General features: G+C 40.9%; 1 protein-coding gene across 1 annotated transcript in view; it reads left to right on the forward strand.

Annotated features, from left to right (window-relative positions):
• The window catches only part of NRG2 (neuregulin 2), a gene marked incomplete at both ends in the record, with an annotated part of 189,959 nt that extends 176,440 nt beyond the window's left edge, over positions 1 to 13,519 (forward strand). Inside the window, 3 exons of the mRNA XM_083360290.1 lie at positions 2,584 to 2,711; positions 4,766 to 4,990; positions 12,877 to 13,519. Coding sequence (XP_083216416.1) covers positions 2,584 to 2,711; positions 4,766 to 4,990; positions 12,877 to 13,519 — 996 coding nt within the window. The remainder of the gene's footprint in view (positions 1 to 2,583; positions 2,712 to 4,765; positions 4,991 to 12,876) is intronic.
• Positions 13,520 to 15,399: the final 1,880 nt, after the last annotated feature.

The following is a 15,399-nucleotide window of genomic DNA, read 5'->3' on the forward strand; positions in this document are numbered from 1 at the left end:
TTCTCATTTAACAATAGTAATTGGGACTGCAATTTCTGTCACTCAGCCAATGCTGATCACACGATCACACACCACTTATCAACAGAAATTCCAGCACCCCTGGAATTTAAGTGAATCTCAAGATGTTAAGTGTGACATCAGTCTCCTGTTCTCATTTCCCATTGACTTTGCTTGTAGGAAATGGGCAAAGAAGGTTGTAAATGGGACTGAGGGATGCTGCAAACTCATAATTGCAATGACCATCCAGCCTTTTTCAAGACTTCCAACAAAGAAATTAACATTTTGTGTGACAACCAGTTCAACTGACTGACAGCTGATACACTCAGGCAGTTCTACCTGGTGTCTGGCCTGAATCAATTTTCTTGTAGTTTTATTCCATGATTATTTCTAACATATCCAAAGGAACTGTCTTCTCTTGTTTTTGGCATATCTTGCAAGCCTCAGGCTACTGTGATTTTTAGTGATTCTGACAAAATACCTACACTTTCTAGAAGCCATCTTCCTTACTCTTGTATACCTCCTTTAATTTCCCATGCACTCCCCAATTGTTTTTCCAGCATTTGAGGAGCTCTGTGTTTATCCATATTAGCCTGTTTAGATTTTTCCTGCTTCTGAGAATGATTCGCCATTGTGTTTTCAGTATTTTATAATATAGGATTTCCCATTTTTTCTAGAGTCAGGACTTCAAGCTATTGGATCCAATCTATTTTTTCCTTGTGTGACACTCTGCTAGAGAAAAGTTCCCTGAAGATGGGCTCCAGCACGGGTCCAAAAGCTCAGAAGACTAGACCTCTGGTCCTGGTGACCAGCCCAGATTGGATCCTGCAAGAGGACCTTTAGAAGCCCTGCCAAATATACTTTTCTGTTTTAAATTGAACATGTGTTTACAAATCTTTGGATAAATAGAATCATAGAATTATAATGCTGGAAGGGAGGAAGGGACCTTGGAGGTCTTTTAGTCCAACCTCTTGCTCAGCATAGGATACCATCCCAGACAAATGGTTGTCCAATCTTTTCTTGAAAACCTCTATCAATGGAGAACCCACAACTCTGGGAGGTAAGCTGCTCCTTTGGTTAATTGATCTCATTGTCAGGAAGTTTTTCCTTAGTTCTAGATTGGATCTCTCTTTAACAAGCTTTCACCCATTGCTTCTTGTCCTGCCCTCAGGGGCTTTGGAGAATAAGTCAACCCCCTCTTCTCTGCGGCAGCCCTTCAAGTACTGGAAGACATCCATCATGTCATCCCAAATCCTTCTCTTTGATAGATTAGACGTACCTAGATCTCTTAACCATTCATCATACAGTTTAGCTTCCAAACACATTTTCATCTTTGTTGCTCTTTTCTGCAAACTTTTTAGGGCCTCAGCAATTTTTTTGTATCATGGTGACCAGAACTGAATGCAATATTCCAAGTGTGGCTCATTAGAGTAGTATGAAGTGGTACTATAATGTTGTACTATCACTTCTCATGATCTTGATATCTCTGTGTCAATGTAGTCTAAAACTGTATTGGCTTTTTTGGAGCTGCAGCACACTATTGGCTTATACTAAGTGGTGATCCACTAGTACACCTAGATCGTCTCACAGTTATTACTGTTGAGCCAGGTAACACCTATTCTACATTTGCTTTTTTTCTTCCTAAGTGCAAGACCTTACCTTCCTCACCATTAAACTGCATCTTGCTGCATAGGTCCAATGTTCAAACCTGTCAAGATTCTTCTGAATCTTAAGACTATCTTCTAAAGTGTTAGCTATTTCCCACCCCCACCCCCAAATTGGTGTCTTCTGCAAATTTGATGAATTCCCCTTCTAGCCCCACATCTAGATCTTTTACGAAGAAATTGAAACACACTGAGTCCAAGGCAGAATCTTGAGGCACCCCACTGCGTGCTTCCTTCCATGTAGATGTACTTTAGGTCCACACACTGGGTGTGGCTGATCAGCCACAAAGAATAAATTATATCAGTGGTAGTAGATTTCAATTTTATTCCATACCTTTTGAATTTCAATTTTGGTAGAAGAATTTAACAGTCTTGTCTTAAATTATAAGCTGTTTAAGACCTTTACTTTCCTTGAAAAGTCCGAACAGAAATTAGTCAAGAAATTAAATACATATATCAATATTAGCTTCAAGTGCCACTTCTGCATTGGAATGCACTTTCTGGTGCTATTTAGTTGGTGAAGTCAAATTTCTTCCTAAGATCTTTGGGGGGGCTTTACCAAATTTTTGGGATGGCTTTACCCTGACTACACATACACAGAATTATCTGCAAGTTGCCTATATTGATCACAAATGTTTAAGCGCTTATTTGAATTTTTGAGCTTTCTTATTATTTTACCATACTGCAATACAAATGGAATGTCCATTGTTATAAGGCCATTAGGAAAAAAAAACATTGAAATACCCCTTTGCACCAAAGCCCCAAAAGTGGGGAAAAAAAGGAATTAGATATACAAAAAGTTAAGCTTATTCTTATTCTCCAAAAATTGAAATATAAGCTAATACAGTTTATAAAAATCCTACACATACAGTAATGTTGTCATCCCCGAATTAATATCTATAAACTTGTGTCTTTTCCCCAGTATATATCTAAAAATGTTCCTGCTTCTGAGCATGTCATAAGAAGAGAAATAGAGACCACCTTTTCAGGGAGTCGTTCCTGTTCACCATCACATCCCTCTTCCACAGGAACCCCAACTTCAAGCCAAAGGTATGGGCAGAAGATTTCACAGCTCTGATTTCTTTTTAACCACTTTGGGATAGACAGTGGTCGGAGAATCATTTAAATAGCGATGCACATTAAGTCATCGTTTTTAACCTATTTTAATTTTATCTATATCCAGCCTTTCCATTTGCAGAATATACGCAGTAGAACTAAAAGTAAAAATAAAAATAAGACAAGACTAAAAGTTACAAGCCTTAAGGCACTGCAGTGGTTTAACTTTAGCAGTAAAGAGATCTGGAGAACCCTTGATAGAAGGAAATGCAGAAAAGTATAACTCTTTGCTGCCATCTAGTATTTGTCCAGTAATTTGCAGCCTGATTATGATAACCTTAAGAAATCAGGCCTTCTCTTTCTTTTCCACTACTCAACCTCAATTGCATCAGCTTCAGCTGGTATTGGTACTGGTGAGCTCCATTCATCCCTCTGTCCATTAAGTCCACAGTAAGGTCTTAATAAAAAAAATTAGGAAGCTCTAAAATGAGCTGGCTGTACCACTGGCCTTTATTATATGAATCTTTATGTATTGCTGTTTGATGTCCTACGCAATGTTTGTGAAAAAGTGGAAAATTCATTAGGTACTGATTTAAATCAAGCCTTTACCTAAAAGCTTCCAAACAGATGAACCTAAGTGATACTTAGAAACAGTGGAATACTGACAAAAAAGAAAGAAAGAAACCTACCATAATTTTATTCTAAGATAATTATGATAAAAATGAATAAATTGTCAAAGAAAAAAAAGACATAGAAAGTGCTTTTTAGAAAAGTGAAAAAATACAACAAAGGGAAAAAGTAAAATATATCATTTTAATGGTAAATAGTTACAATTCTACAATACTTATCTAATACAATTACCATTCATGTACGCATATATTTCTAGTACATTTATGTAACTATCATGTTTCTAATATATTGTATTTTTATAAATGAGTTCTAAATTTCATTATAGTTCATTATAGCTACATAAAAATAATAAAGGTGGGTTAACAATGTGATCAATAATTATATTTGTCCAGTGCTTTTTTTGTAAAAGAAAAAGGTGCCGGAACTCACACATGTCACACAAACCACCTTGCCTACCCTACAAGGTTCGATCCAAAAAAGGTGCCGGAACTCCGTTCTGAGCGTTATATGAGGAAAAAAAGCCCTGTATTTGTCCATATAGAGTCATCATCTACAGGCAGTTTGCTAATAGTTGGCAAGTGATATCACGTCTTCAATCCATTAAATGAAAGGGGCTCTAGATTTAGCTTTCCAAAGCTACAGTATCAGTCTTTTAGCCATAGTAAGGGCATGGAGAATCCATTTTTATCTTGTCCAGTTGTCAGATTCCAAGTACTAGGCATGTAGTTCAAGAGAACCTCTGAAAATTTTAGCTTATCTTTGATTGTCATATAATGTGCACTTCCGTCTTATTTTAGACATTCGTTATAACGTAAGAAATATTATACGAATCTATATAGTACAAACTCTCTTGCCTGTAATCTTTAACTGGGTGAAACAGTGCATCATTGAGCAAGAATGTTTGAACCAAGGTATCTCAAAAGAGCAGCTTACAAAACGCATCCAAAATCCAGGACCTATGGCTCCCAGGAAATTACAATTTGGCAAATTTTATGAAACGTTTTATGACATAATAATTACCATAAAGCATTTTATGACCTCCTGACACGAAACATTTCCTGTGGTCAATTCCTGATGTTTGGTTGTGCTATACAGTTCAACACGCGCCATTTTAAAAGAAGATACCTCTTTGAATATCTCCCTGAATTTTTAAGAAATTTGGCCAGCGAAGGCAGGACATTAAAAGCTCTGTCATTGCTGAAGGCATTGAAAAAATATGTTAAGGAAATATCTCTGAAACAATGACCCAACAGGATACACGTTGCCTTGTTCCTTTATAATTTTAGGCATTCATATTTTATAAGCCTTACAAATATGGCTTAGGAACTTTGCTGTGAAAGACAAGTCCACTTTAGCAAGTCGTTAGGTTTAGGAAAGATCTACTTCTAACCTTCTTTATCATTTGGCTTAACTTGCAGACATGAAAGCCACACCTGGAGCTTGGACCGCACAGAAAGCATCACTTCTGATTGTCAGTCTGGGATGATGTTGTCTTCTGTGGGAACCAGCAAGTGCAACAGTCCTGCATGCATGGAAGCTTATGCTCGGCGGGAAGCATCCTATTCCATTGAGGAACAGAGGAGGCCAATGATGCAATACAGAGATTCTGTGGATTCCCTTCGAGACTCACCACATAGTGAGAGGTCTCATTTTCTGTTGCTGTTATTATCATTTATACAAGGAAAGCTCAACTTAACAGCCCCCCCCCCATTTAGCAGAATTTGAGCGCAATAAGTTCAAATTTTCATCTCGATTATCTCCCTCTGCATCCAAAGTAGTTTGAATGAGGCAATGACACTTATGTGATTTTTACCTTGCTTTTAGAATACCTGCAATGGTTTCTGTCAATTGCATCAGTTTACATCATTTCTGCACTTGCTTAATCCTATAATTGAGATAAATTGATGTAAATGGTATAGCCTCATATTTAATGGGTCTGCGAGAATAACAAATACCTCCTCCCCCTAAAATGGCCAGTCAAAACAGCATTTCACTGCTTTTATACTGAAGTCACAAGTAATGGCCAGTCTCTAACACAGCATAAGACAAAAAGGGAAGAGAAGGGGGGAAAAGAGCTAGTTGAGAACATGGATAAACACAGGTTGTAAGTTTACATCACATAAGCAATCAATCAAACTATGAATCAGAAAGATCCTCAGCTTCTCGGGGATCTCTTTCGAAATGATTATTAGAATTGCTCTGATTAAATTGCTTGTTCTTTCTTAACAGTTGTGGTTTTAACCGTCACGTGCCACATGAAGTCACTTTTGAGAGATGTGTGGCTTAATACATAAATAAAAATGCTAAATTATTATTTTCTGAAGGAAGACTTTACCTCAAAGGCTGTGTGTAGCAGAATTCTAATAGCCTCATCCAGATCCTGGAAATTATCTAGATTCTAGAACTACTTTTTAAAATAACTCTTAGGGTAGAAGAAGTATAAAACTTATACCCAGTGTCTTTGCTGCAACCACTTAACATGATCTATATTGATGTGCCTCAATATTAAATGGTTTGTACTGCTCTGAACCAAACCTGAGTCAGATCACTTGGGCCACTTTCCAAAAAGTGTCATTTCATTGGTTAACATAATTGAGAATAATGTTTTTCTTCAGGGGGTTGGACTAGAAGACCTTCAACTGTATTATTCTGTTTTTCCTTGCAGTACATACTTAAGCTTTTCTTTAAGTAAAATCCTAAATTATATTTTTTCCAATACAACTTTTATCGGCAACAAGTGATTTAAGTCACAAGCACATAACAAAAAAAATGCAAATGAAAAATGCAATGGAAGAAAGAAGTATCCTGTAGCAAACAACCAAGAAAATATAATTAATATACATTTTTAAAAGCAAGGGAACTAGAAGACATTCCTGCTTCTCTCAAGGACAGATTGACATATAATCATTACTGTAAAAGTTCAGATAAATTAGCATTTTGGGAATGCTTAAAAACCTGGGTGTTCCCTCAGGCGCATGTTTTGCTAGTCACTGTAAGTTTGTCCTTTTAATGATTGGACCTGGGTTTGTTTTTGGCCATTTTATGTATTTATGTAAGTTTGTCTAGTTTTAACTCTGCATGCTCCACCCAAAGTTACAGTTGTGAGTTGGGAGGCTACATAAATTCATATCTTAAAGAGTAAAAAATAATAAACTGATCTTTACCTTTATAGAACTGCTTAAATAGATGCTAAAACTTCCTGAAATATATAATCCAGTCATTATTTTCCTTTATTATAAGCAAATCCAGTCCTTTTTATTTTAGCTTAGCAAATTCTCTTTTCATTCACCTTAAAATATATTTATATGCAGGTCAGCTCAAAATTAAGTCTGATTATTAGACTTTCTTTACTGTGGATTAATTTTATTGGCCAATTCTTTTCTTGTACAGCTGCATTTCTAGTAAAACACATATTCTTGCAAAAATGGCCCGATATAGTGGGGCTCTAATGAACACAGAGTTTGTTTTAGATATAATCAAACCCAAGGGTCTAGCAAGAAAAGAATTGGCCAACAAAATATCCTTCCTGCTGCCAGACACAGACACCACTGAAATAGTTTTTGTCATGTTCTTTGTGTTGGCATTCCTGAAATGATTAGAAGTGAAAAAGGAAAAAGAGATTCTCTAATTAGAATTTCAATCTCTCCTTCCATCTCTCTTTCTTACCCCTTCCCTACCTGCCAGCAAGGTATAGGAGCATGGTAATACTTGTGGAAAAAAATTGATCAGGAAAAAACAACAAACCTGAAACCGAGTATCAGGTTTCTTTATCTTGAATTCAAATCACTTTGGGTTCTTTTTGTAATTGTTGATTGTTGTTGTTAGTTGCGAAGTCATGTCCAACCCATCGTGACCCCATGGACAATGTTCCTCCAGGCCTTCCTGTCGTCTACCATCTTCTGAAGTCCATTTAGGCTCACGCAACTGCTTCAGTGACTCCATCCAGCCACCTCATTCTCTGTCGTCCCCTTCTTCTATTGCCCTCAATCTTTCCCAGCATTAGGCTCTTCTCCAGTGAGTCCTTCCTTCTCATTAGGTGGCCAAAGTATTTGAGTTTTAGCTTTAGGATCTGGCCTTCTAAAGAGCAGTCAGGGTTGATCTCTTCTAGGACTGACCGGTTTGATCGCCTTGCAGTCCAAGGGACTCGCAGTAGTCTTCTCCAGCACCAGAGTTCAAAGGCCTCAATTCTTTGGTACTCAGCCTTTCTTATGGTCCAACTTTTACTGCCATACATTGCAACTGGGAAGACCATAGCCTTGACTATACGCACTTTTGTTGTCATTGTTAAGTTTTATTAAAGAAACATGCAGTACTAATGTTAAAGACATTAGCAACAACAAAAATGTAGATTTCAAATTATTATTTTTAATATTACACAAATGTTGATAAAGCATCAGTTAAGATGACAAAGAATCAATACGATTCAACAATAGTAGAACATTTGAAAACTATGGAATTATGACTAACCACAAGGGAACATGACATAATTTTCAGTCAGTGTTGACTCTTCATCTAAAAAGCATACCTGCAATAATACAGTAAAATGCAACTGAATTGCTGTTGAAATAAAAAAAATTGTTCCATCTGTTTTGTAAATTTATGATTGTGCTACAGTGATCTATTTAAAACAATATTCAATTTTATTATGAAATAAAACTATAAGCTTCAGTGGAGAGTGGTCTGAAATAGATACTTGCATTGACTTTGGTATCTGGATATATTTGAAATAAAACAATTTTCATTTATGAGAAAATGGCATATATGCAGTGGCGAGGATATTTAACTGAATATCAGATATTCTTGCCAATGTGTATATGTCATATAATTATCAAATATCAACACACATAATCTTGTAAAAGACTTCAATAATCCGATGAAGTACATTTATTAATATTGAGAATTAGTCACCTAATTTAATAGTAAGTATTAAAAATCTACTGTAATGATTTGGTATTTTATACTTCAACAAACAACTTATATAATATACTATTCCTAATGACTTAGGGATAATGTTAGACTCTTGTGGGTGGAGAAAGGTACATTTAGATTATATAACCTAAGTGGCACAGACAAGTGCTGTCGTTGCTTTAACCCATTTTTGCTCCAAAGGAGGACATTATATCCCTGTCACATTAAAGCTATTTGAGGCAGAAATAATACTACAGTTATTGCATATTGTGCAAATGACCCTTATTTCAACTGGGCTTCAGCACAGAAAGTACAATCAACAATTTTGAGAGCAATTTTGGAAGTGCCCAGATGTGATTCTAATGTAGCTTTAAGACGGGATTTGAGCATCACGAGGGTAGAGGCTCAGATCTGGGTGACTATTTTTAGCTACTTGTTAATTTGATTTTTAACCCAGCCTGCCTGGTTACTCTGATAACAAGTGATAGCTTTTGTTCTTCACAGCAGGCATGCATTAGAGATAAGTTAAAGTAATTTTCTCTTTTCCTTTAGTGACTCAGCTGTTTTAATTTTGATTTTACTGTTTTTTGCTATTTTGATGACTGTAAATAAAAATGCCATTCCATGTTACAAGGACGTCTGTCATAAAAAGTGATTATGACTAATAAAAATTGATAAGAAGTAGCTGCTACACAGGCTGTATCCATCCCAAGAAAAAAAGCACCTACAGTATATAAATACTTCAGGTCAGTGGGAGAGAGAACACATATTTTTATCTATGATCACTGATCAGCATCAAAATGTAATGAAAACAAAACAAGGAAAAGGAAACATTAACACAAACATTGTCATTGTCATATTGTATACATTTAAGCTCACAAAGCATTCCGAAGACTATATATAAATTTTAATAAGCATCTGGGATCGCGCCCCCGCTATCTCCGAGCGGTGGCGCGCTCCGACCCTCCGGTTAGCACCCTCTTACCCGGGGATGAGGGTGATCAGGCCCCTGAGCTCAGGTTGGTCTATTTTAATGCTAGATCCGTAGTTAACAAAGCTCCCCTCATCCGTGACCTGATCGAGGAGGAATGTGCGGATCTAGCGTGCATCACGGAAACTTGGCTGGGCTCGGAGGGAGGGATGCCTCTCACCGAGTTATGCCCGCCAGGTTTCCGGGTGCTTTACCAGCCACGGGCTCAGGGCAGGGGTGGTGGGGTGGCAGTGGTTATTCGGGAGACTTTGTGTCCTCGGGAGGCCACCATTGTCCAGATGGCCGGGAGTGAATCCCTCCTCTTGAGATGTGGTCCTCGGGTTCAGTTGGGCTTGTTGCTTACATACCTGGCGCCCAGCTGTGTGGCAACAGCCCTGCCTGAGCTGCTCGACGCCCTCTCAGGGTTGGTGGTGGAGTTCCCCAGGCTTATAGTCCTGGGTGACTTCAACCTGCCATCACTGGGAGGGTCGTCGGAGTTAGCTCGGGAGTTCATGGCTTCCATGACAGCCATGGGCCTGACTCAGGTTATTGAGGGCCCGACTCATGAGGGGGATCATACTCTCGACCTGGTGTTCCTGTCTGGACAGTGGTTGGACGATCTGGGAGGGGGTTCCCCGTCCATCACCCCTCTGTCATGGTCAGATCATCACCTCCTGAGGCTGGTTTTCTGTCATGCCACCCCCCGCCGCTGGGCGGCGGAACCGACCAGGTGGTTCCGCCCCAGGCGCCTAATGGACCCGGATCGGTTCCAGAGGGCGCTTGGGCCTATACCTATCACCCTTACCCACAGCCCAGTCGATGCTCTGGTGGAGGCCTGGGAAACGGCTGCCACCAGGGCACTCGACTGCGTTGTACCCATGCGACCTCTGACCCGGCGCAGATCCCGTTGGGCCCCATGGTTCTCTGTGGAGCTCCGGGAGATGAAGCATCGGAGACGAGGTCTAGAGAGCGGTTGGAGATCCAGCCGATCCGAATCCGACCGATTGCAGTTAAGAACCTTTATAAGGTCTTATCTTGCGGCGATAAGAACGGCGAAGTCTAACTACTTTGCCGCCCTTATCGCGTCCGCAGATAATTGCCCGGCCGCCCTGTTTAGGGTGACTCGCTCCCTCCTTAACCAGGAGGTGAGAGAGGATCCCTTGCAGGGACGAGCCGAGGAGTTTAGTCATCATCTGGCGGACAAAATCGCTCGGATCCGGACCGGCCTGGACTCTGACTGGGCAGAGTCTGATGTGGAGGAATCAGGCGGTCTTGAGCACGTTATCTGGACTGAGTTCGACCCTGTTTCCCCTGATGATGTGGACAGGATCATGGGGAGACTGAGCACCACCACCTGTTTGTTGGATCCGTGCCCTCCTGGCTAGCTTATGCGGCTCGGGAGGGAACACGAGGCTGGTTCCATGCAGTAATAACTGCTTCTTTGAAGGAGGGTGTCTTCCCTGCCGCCTTGAAGGAGGCGGTGGTGAGACCCCTTCTCAAGAAGCCTGCTTTGGACCCGGCTGCTTTAAACAACTATCGTCCAGTCTCCAACCTTCGCTTTCTGGCGAAGGTTGTTGAGAGTGTGGTGGCGCATCAGCTCCCTCTGTTCCTGGAGGAAACTGATTATCTGGACCCGTACCAATCGGGCTTCAGGCCCGGACACAGCACGGAGACGGCATTGGTCGCACTGGTGAATGATCTCTGGAGGGCTAGGGACAGGGGTTGCTCCTCTGTCCTGGTCCTATTAGATCTCTCAGCGGCTTTCGATACCATCGACCATGGTATCCTGCTGCGGTGTCTCAGGGGGTTGGGAGTGGGAGGCACCGTTCTACGGTGGTTCTCCTACCTCCAGGGCCGCTCGCAGTCGGTGTTGACAGGAGGGCAAAGATCTGCCCCGAGGTCTCTCATTTGTGGAGTTCCTCAGGGGTCGGTCCTCTCGCCTCTCCTGTTCAACATCTATATGAAGCCGCTGGGCGAGATCATTCGTGGTTTTGGGGTGGGGTATCACCGTACTGATGATACCCAACTTTTTCTTTCCACCCCGAACCAACCCAGTGATGCCCTCTCCGTGATGTCCCGGTGCCTGGAGGCGGTTCAGGTCTGGATGGGGAGAAACAGGCTTCGTCTCAATCCTGCCAAGACTGAGTGGCTGTGCATATCGGCATCTCGGGTTAACCAAGTTATTCCACCTCTAACGATGGGGGGTGAGTTGTTACCCCCCGTTGATAGGGCTCGCAACCTGGGCATCCTCCTGGACTCACGGCTCAATTTTGAAGACCACATAGGAGCCATGACCAGGGGGGCTTTTGCACAGGTTCGCCTGGTGCGCCAGTTGCGTCCCTATCTGGACCGAGACGCCCTACGCAGTTACTCATGCGCTTGTGACCTCCCGTTTGGACTACTGTAACGCTCTCTACATGGGGCTGTCCTTGAAGACCACTCGGAGGCTTCAACTGGTGCAGAATGCGGCTGCGCGAGTTGTAATGGGGGTCTCCCGATACTCCCATGTAACACCTCTACTCCGCGAGCTGCATTGGCTTCCGGTTGCCCTCCGGGTGAAATTCAAGGTGCTGGTTATCACCTATAAAGCCCTACATGGCCTGGGTCCGGGCTATTTGAGGGAACACCTGCTGCCGGCATCAAACGCCCTTCGCCCAGTGCGCTCCCACAGGGAGGGTCTGCTCAGGGTTCCGCCGGTAAGAAATTGCCGGCGGGTGACACCCACCTTCTCAGTGGGAGCGCCTGCCCTCTGGAACCAGCTGCCGGTGGAGCTGAGAACTGCCCCCGACCTCCGATCATTCCGCCGGGGCCTGAAGACCTGGCTCTTTGAGCTCTCGGGCCCAGGCTGAGGAGAAATTTTTAATTGGGGTTTTAAGTGTACAGGGTCAATTTAATATTTTTAAATTTGGTTTTTAACTTTTGTATGGTGGATTTTTTTAATTCCCTGTAAACCGCCCTGAGTCCTCAGGGAAAGGGCGGTATATAAATGTAAATAAATAAATAAATAAATAAATAAATAAATAAATAAATAAATAAATAAATAAATAAATAAATAAATAAATAAATAAATAAATAAATATAGAGTACACATAAAAAGGAGAAAGGAGAACTCAAAACTTTATGTTATGAATCTCTCCAAAATTAACCTTTGGGTATGTACTTTGCCCTAGGCTGGTGAACATTCACTATACCCTGGTAATAATAGGTGAGCCATCTGTTTCTCTGGACTTTTGTTTTGACATATTTAGCATTGTAGCTAATTCCACCCAAGAGAAACCATACTGAGGGATTTTCAGGTACTTCAGCGTACCAGATTTTTTAACATTGCCAAATACCCAATTTAAATTACTAGTTTGCCCCATGAATAAGTTATATACTTCATTAACTAACCCTAACGTCTATCATAACCCTGTGTATTCCTGCTTCTTTCCAAAATCTTGCCAGTTCTTATCTTAGACCGAAAAACCTATGTCTCTTATGACAACAATCATATTCTATTCTGTAGATCTACTTCAATCCCAGGGAAAATTCCCTTCCTTTTATTTTATCCTGCTCAAAGTGTTTACAGGAATGGAAAAGTTTGTGATGGAAGACTCGGCCTCCTTTCTAAGATTTAAGCTGGATACCAATCCCATTGTTTCTTTTTTCTAGATATGTCTCTGCCTTGACTACCCCAGCACGCCTGTCCCCTGTCGACTTCCACTGCTCAGCTTCAGCCCACATGCCCACCTTTGAAATCACCTCTCCTAATTCTGCTCATGCGGTCTCCCTTCCCCCGGCTGCATCCATTAATTTCCAAGTGGAGGATCAACAGCCATTGCTGAGAAGGTACCAAGCCCCCTGTCAAGATGCACAGAGGTATGATGCTTACTACCAAAGAAGGAACTATCTGCACGAGAGCACGGGGAGCTTGCCCTCCAGTCCCTTCCGCATCGCAGAGGATGATGAATATGAGACAAGCCATGAGTACATCACTGCACTAGAACAGCCAAAGAGAACAGGCAGCAGCAACAGGCGGTGGAGGAGATCTAAACTGAACGGCCACCTGTCTCACAGAGGCAGAATGCTTAGAGATTCCTTTTCAGTCAGCAGCGCCTCATACAGTGAGTCTGATGAGGAGCTGATAGCTGAGAGCACCCCTTTCCTAAGCAATTGGAACACTGAGGCAACGGACACAGGTTTGTATTGCTCAGCTGACAACAACAGAACTTTGTCTTCTTTCAGCAGATTCAACACACAGGGTGAAAGCCAACAAACACACAGCAGATCCAGCCAAGGTTTTGCGCCACCTTAGGTGTGACACACTCTCTTCCTCGTGTCCGCTTCCATGAATACATCAGTACCGAGGAAGACGATGTGACGGAAAAGACAAATTTTTATTTTATATAAAAATGCAAAAATATAACAAATGAAATGTTTTATTTTCATTTTAGCAACGATGTCTTATAAGAGCTAATGGCAAAGACCTTTTTTGTAAGGAATCTATTTATATGTAACATCTTGATTTACAGCTTCTCAGAAAAACAGAAACTTAACAAAAACATTTTAAAAGATGGGCCAATTTTTGACTACAAATCATTCAAAAATATTGTGGTGCCTTTTTGCTGTATGTGAATGCCAGAGTCCACACTGAATATTATGTTTAAGCATTCTTGAAACACAGGCTTTATGTTCGGGACAATTTATTATAAAATATTCCAGTTAGCATTTTTCCATTTGAACAGCACCCTTTTAAATTTCTTGATACCTGGAGATTAATGATCTAGTGTTGCTAAAGTAACGTGCTCTCTGCCCATTTCCCATTTCCTTTCCCTCTTGCGCAGGTGCGCATAAATGTATGTTTCAATGTTTTCATAAATATTTTTCCCTATCGAGGAAAATACTACATACTGGTAAGTAAAATTGGTTTCTCTGATAAGGTAAACCATAAACAAAAATGAGGGTGAAGAAGAAAGGAAACAGAATTACATTATATCAATAGCCCTTCCAATGTATTTCTGATCCTCAAGAGATCTGTGATCAAGAAACCACTCCCCGCCCCCCAAACAAAACATTGCAAATTATTAAATCATACTAGTTCAAGTCATGCTGCTCCTAAAATCTGTTTTGACACCATTTCTGGAGATAAACCTCAGCTGTTTAGTAATGATATAAGCCACGGCTGTGCATGCACAGAACAAAACTGTCCTCCAAATTCTGACCCCAGTTTGATCGTCAAAGAAATACGATCCCCCATCATGGAACATATAAGGCAGAGGTCTTCAAACTCGGCCCTTTTATGACTCATGGACTTCAACTCCCAGAATTCCTCAGCCAGGCACACTGGCTGAGGAATTCTGGGAGTTGAAGTCCATGAGTCATAAAAGGGCCGAGTTTGAAAACCCCTGAATAAGGCATGCAAAGTGCTCTTGAGAAAGGGTTTCAAAAGCCTCCAGCGATCCAGATGTCTCTGGATCCCCCTTCTTTCCCTCCTTGTTCCTTCTCCTGAGAGAGTGCCAGCACCATGCTCACCTTGCCTCAGCCTTCTTCCTATGGAAAGAAACATCAGAGAAAATGCTGTTGTGTGCTCCATTTTGTAAAGATGGTTGTAAATGTAAACATTTGAGTATTTCACAAGAACTTTCCATTTAAAAATAAAGCCACCAGGTATTCTGGTTGATGAGCTAAAGAGCTTTCTGGGTGTGGGTGGCAAGAAAACTTCCCTAAGACAGAGAAAATGGCTCTTTCTTGTCAGTTTCTCCTGGAGCCTGTTTTTGACATTATGGCCTGCCATTTTCTTTCTCTGTTTTCACCTTGCATGTCCTTTGCATTTCAAATACTATAAATTGGATGCATGGAGAACCTAGAACTGAAAAGACAAAATACAGTTGCCAGTGTATTCGTTTACTTTTTAGCAATAAAGTACTTTAAATCCTTTGTTCCTAATGCCTAACAAGGTCCAGTAGAAAAGCTGCTACTTTGTCATAAAAAAGATTGTAAAATTTTGCTCTGGATTGTCTGGATATTAGAACTCTTGACTGTTTAACACTTGAATTTTTTTAATACTATAAATAAAAGTAAGAAATGGCTACAATGATTATAAAATCAATTTTACATTTGGTGGTGATAGAGGAGATAGAATGTGTGTGTGGGGGGGTGTCATCTCAAAGTATTGACGTTACTGGGAATCTCACT

This window comes from Vipera ursinii, assembly GCF_947247035.1.
Source record: "Vipera ursinii genome assembly, chromosome: 3".
NCBI lineage: Eukaryota > Metazoa > Chordata > Lepidosauria > Squamata > Viperidae > Vipera > Vipera ursinii.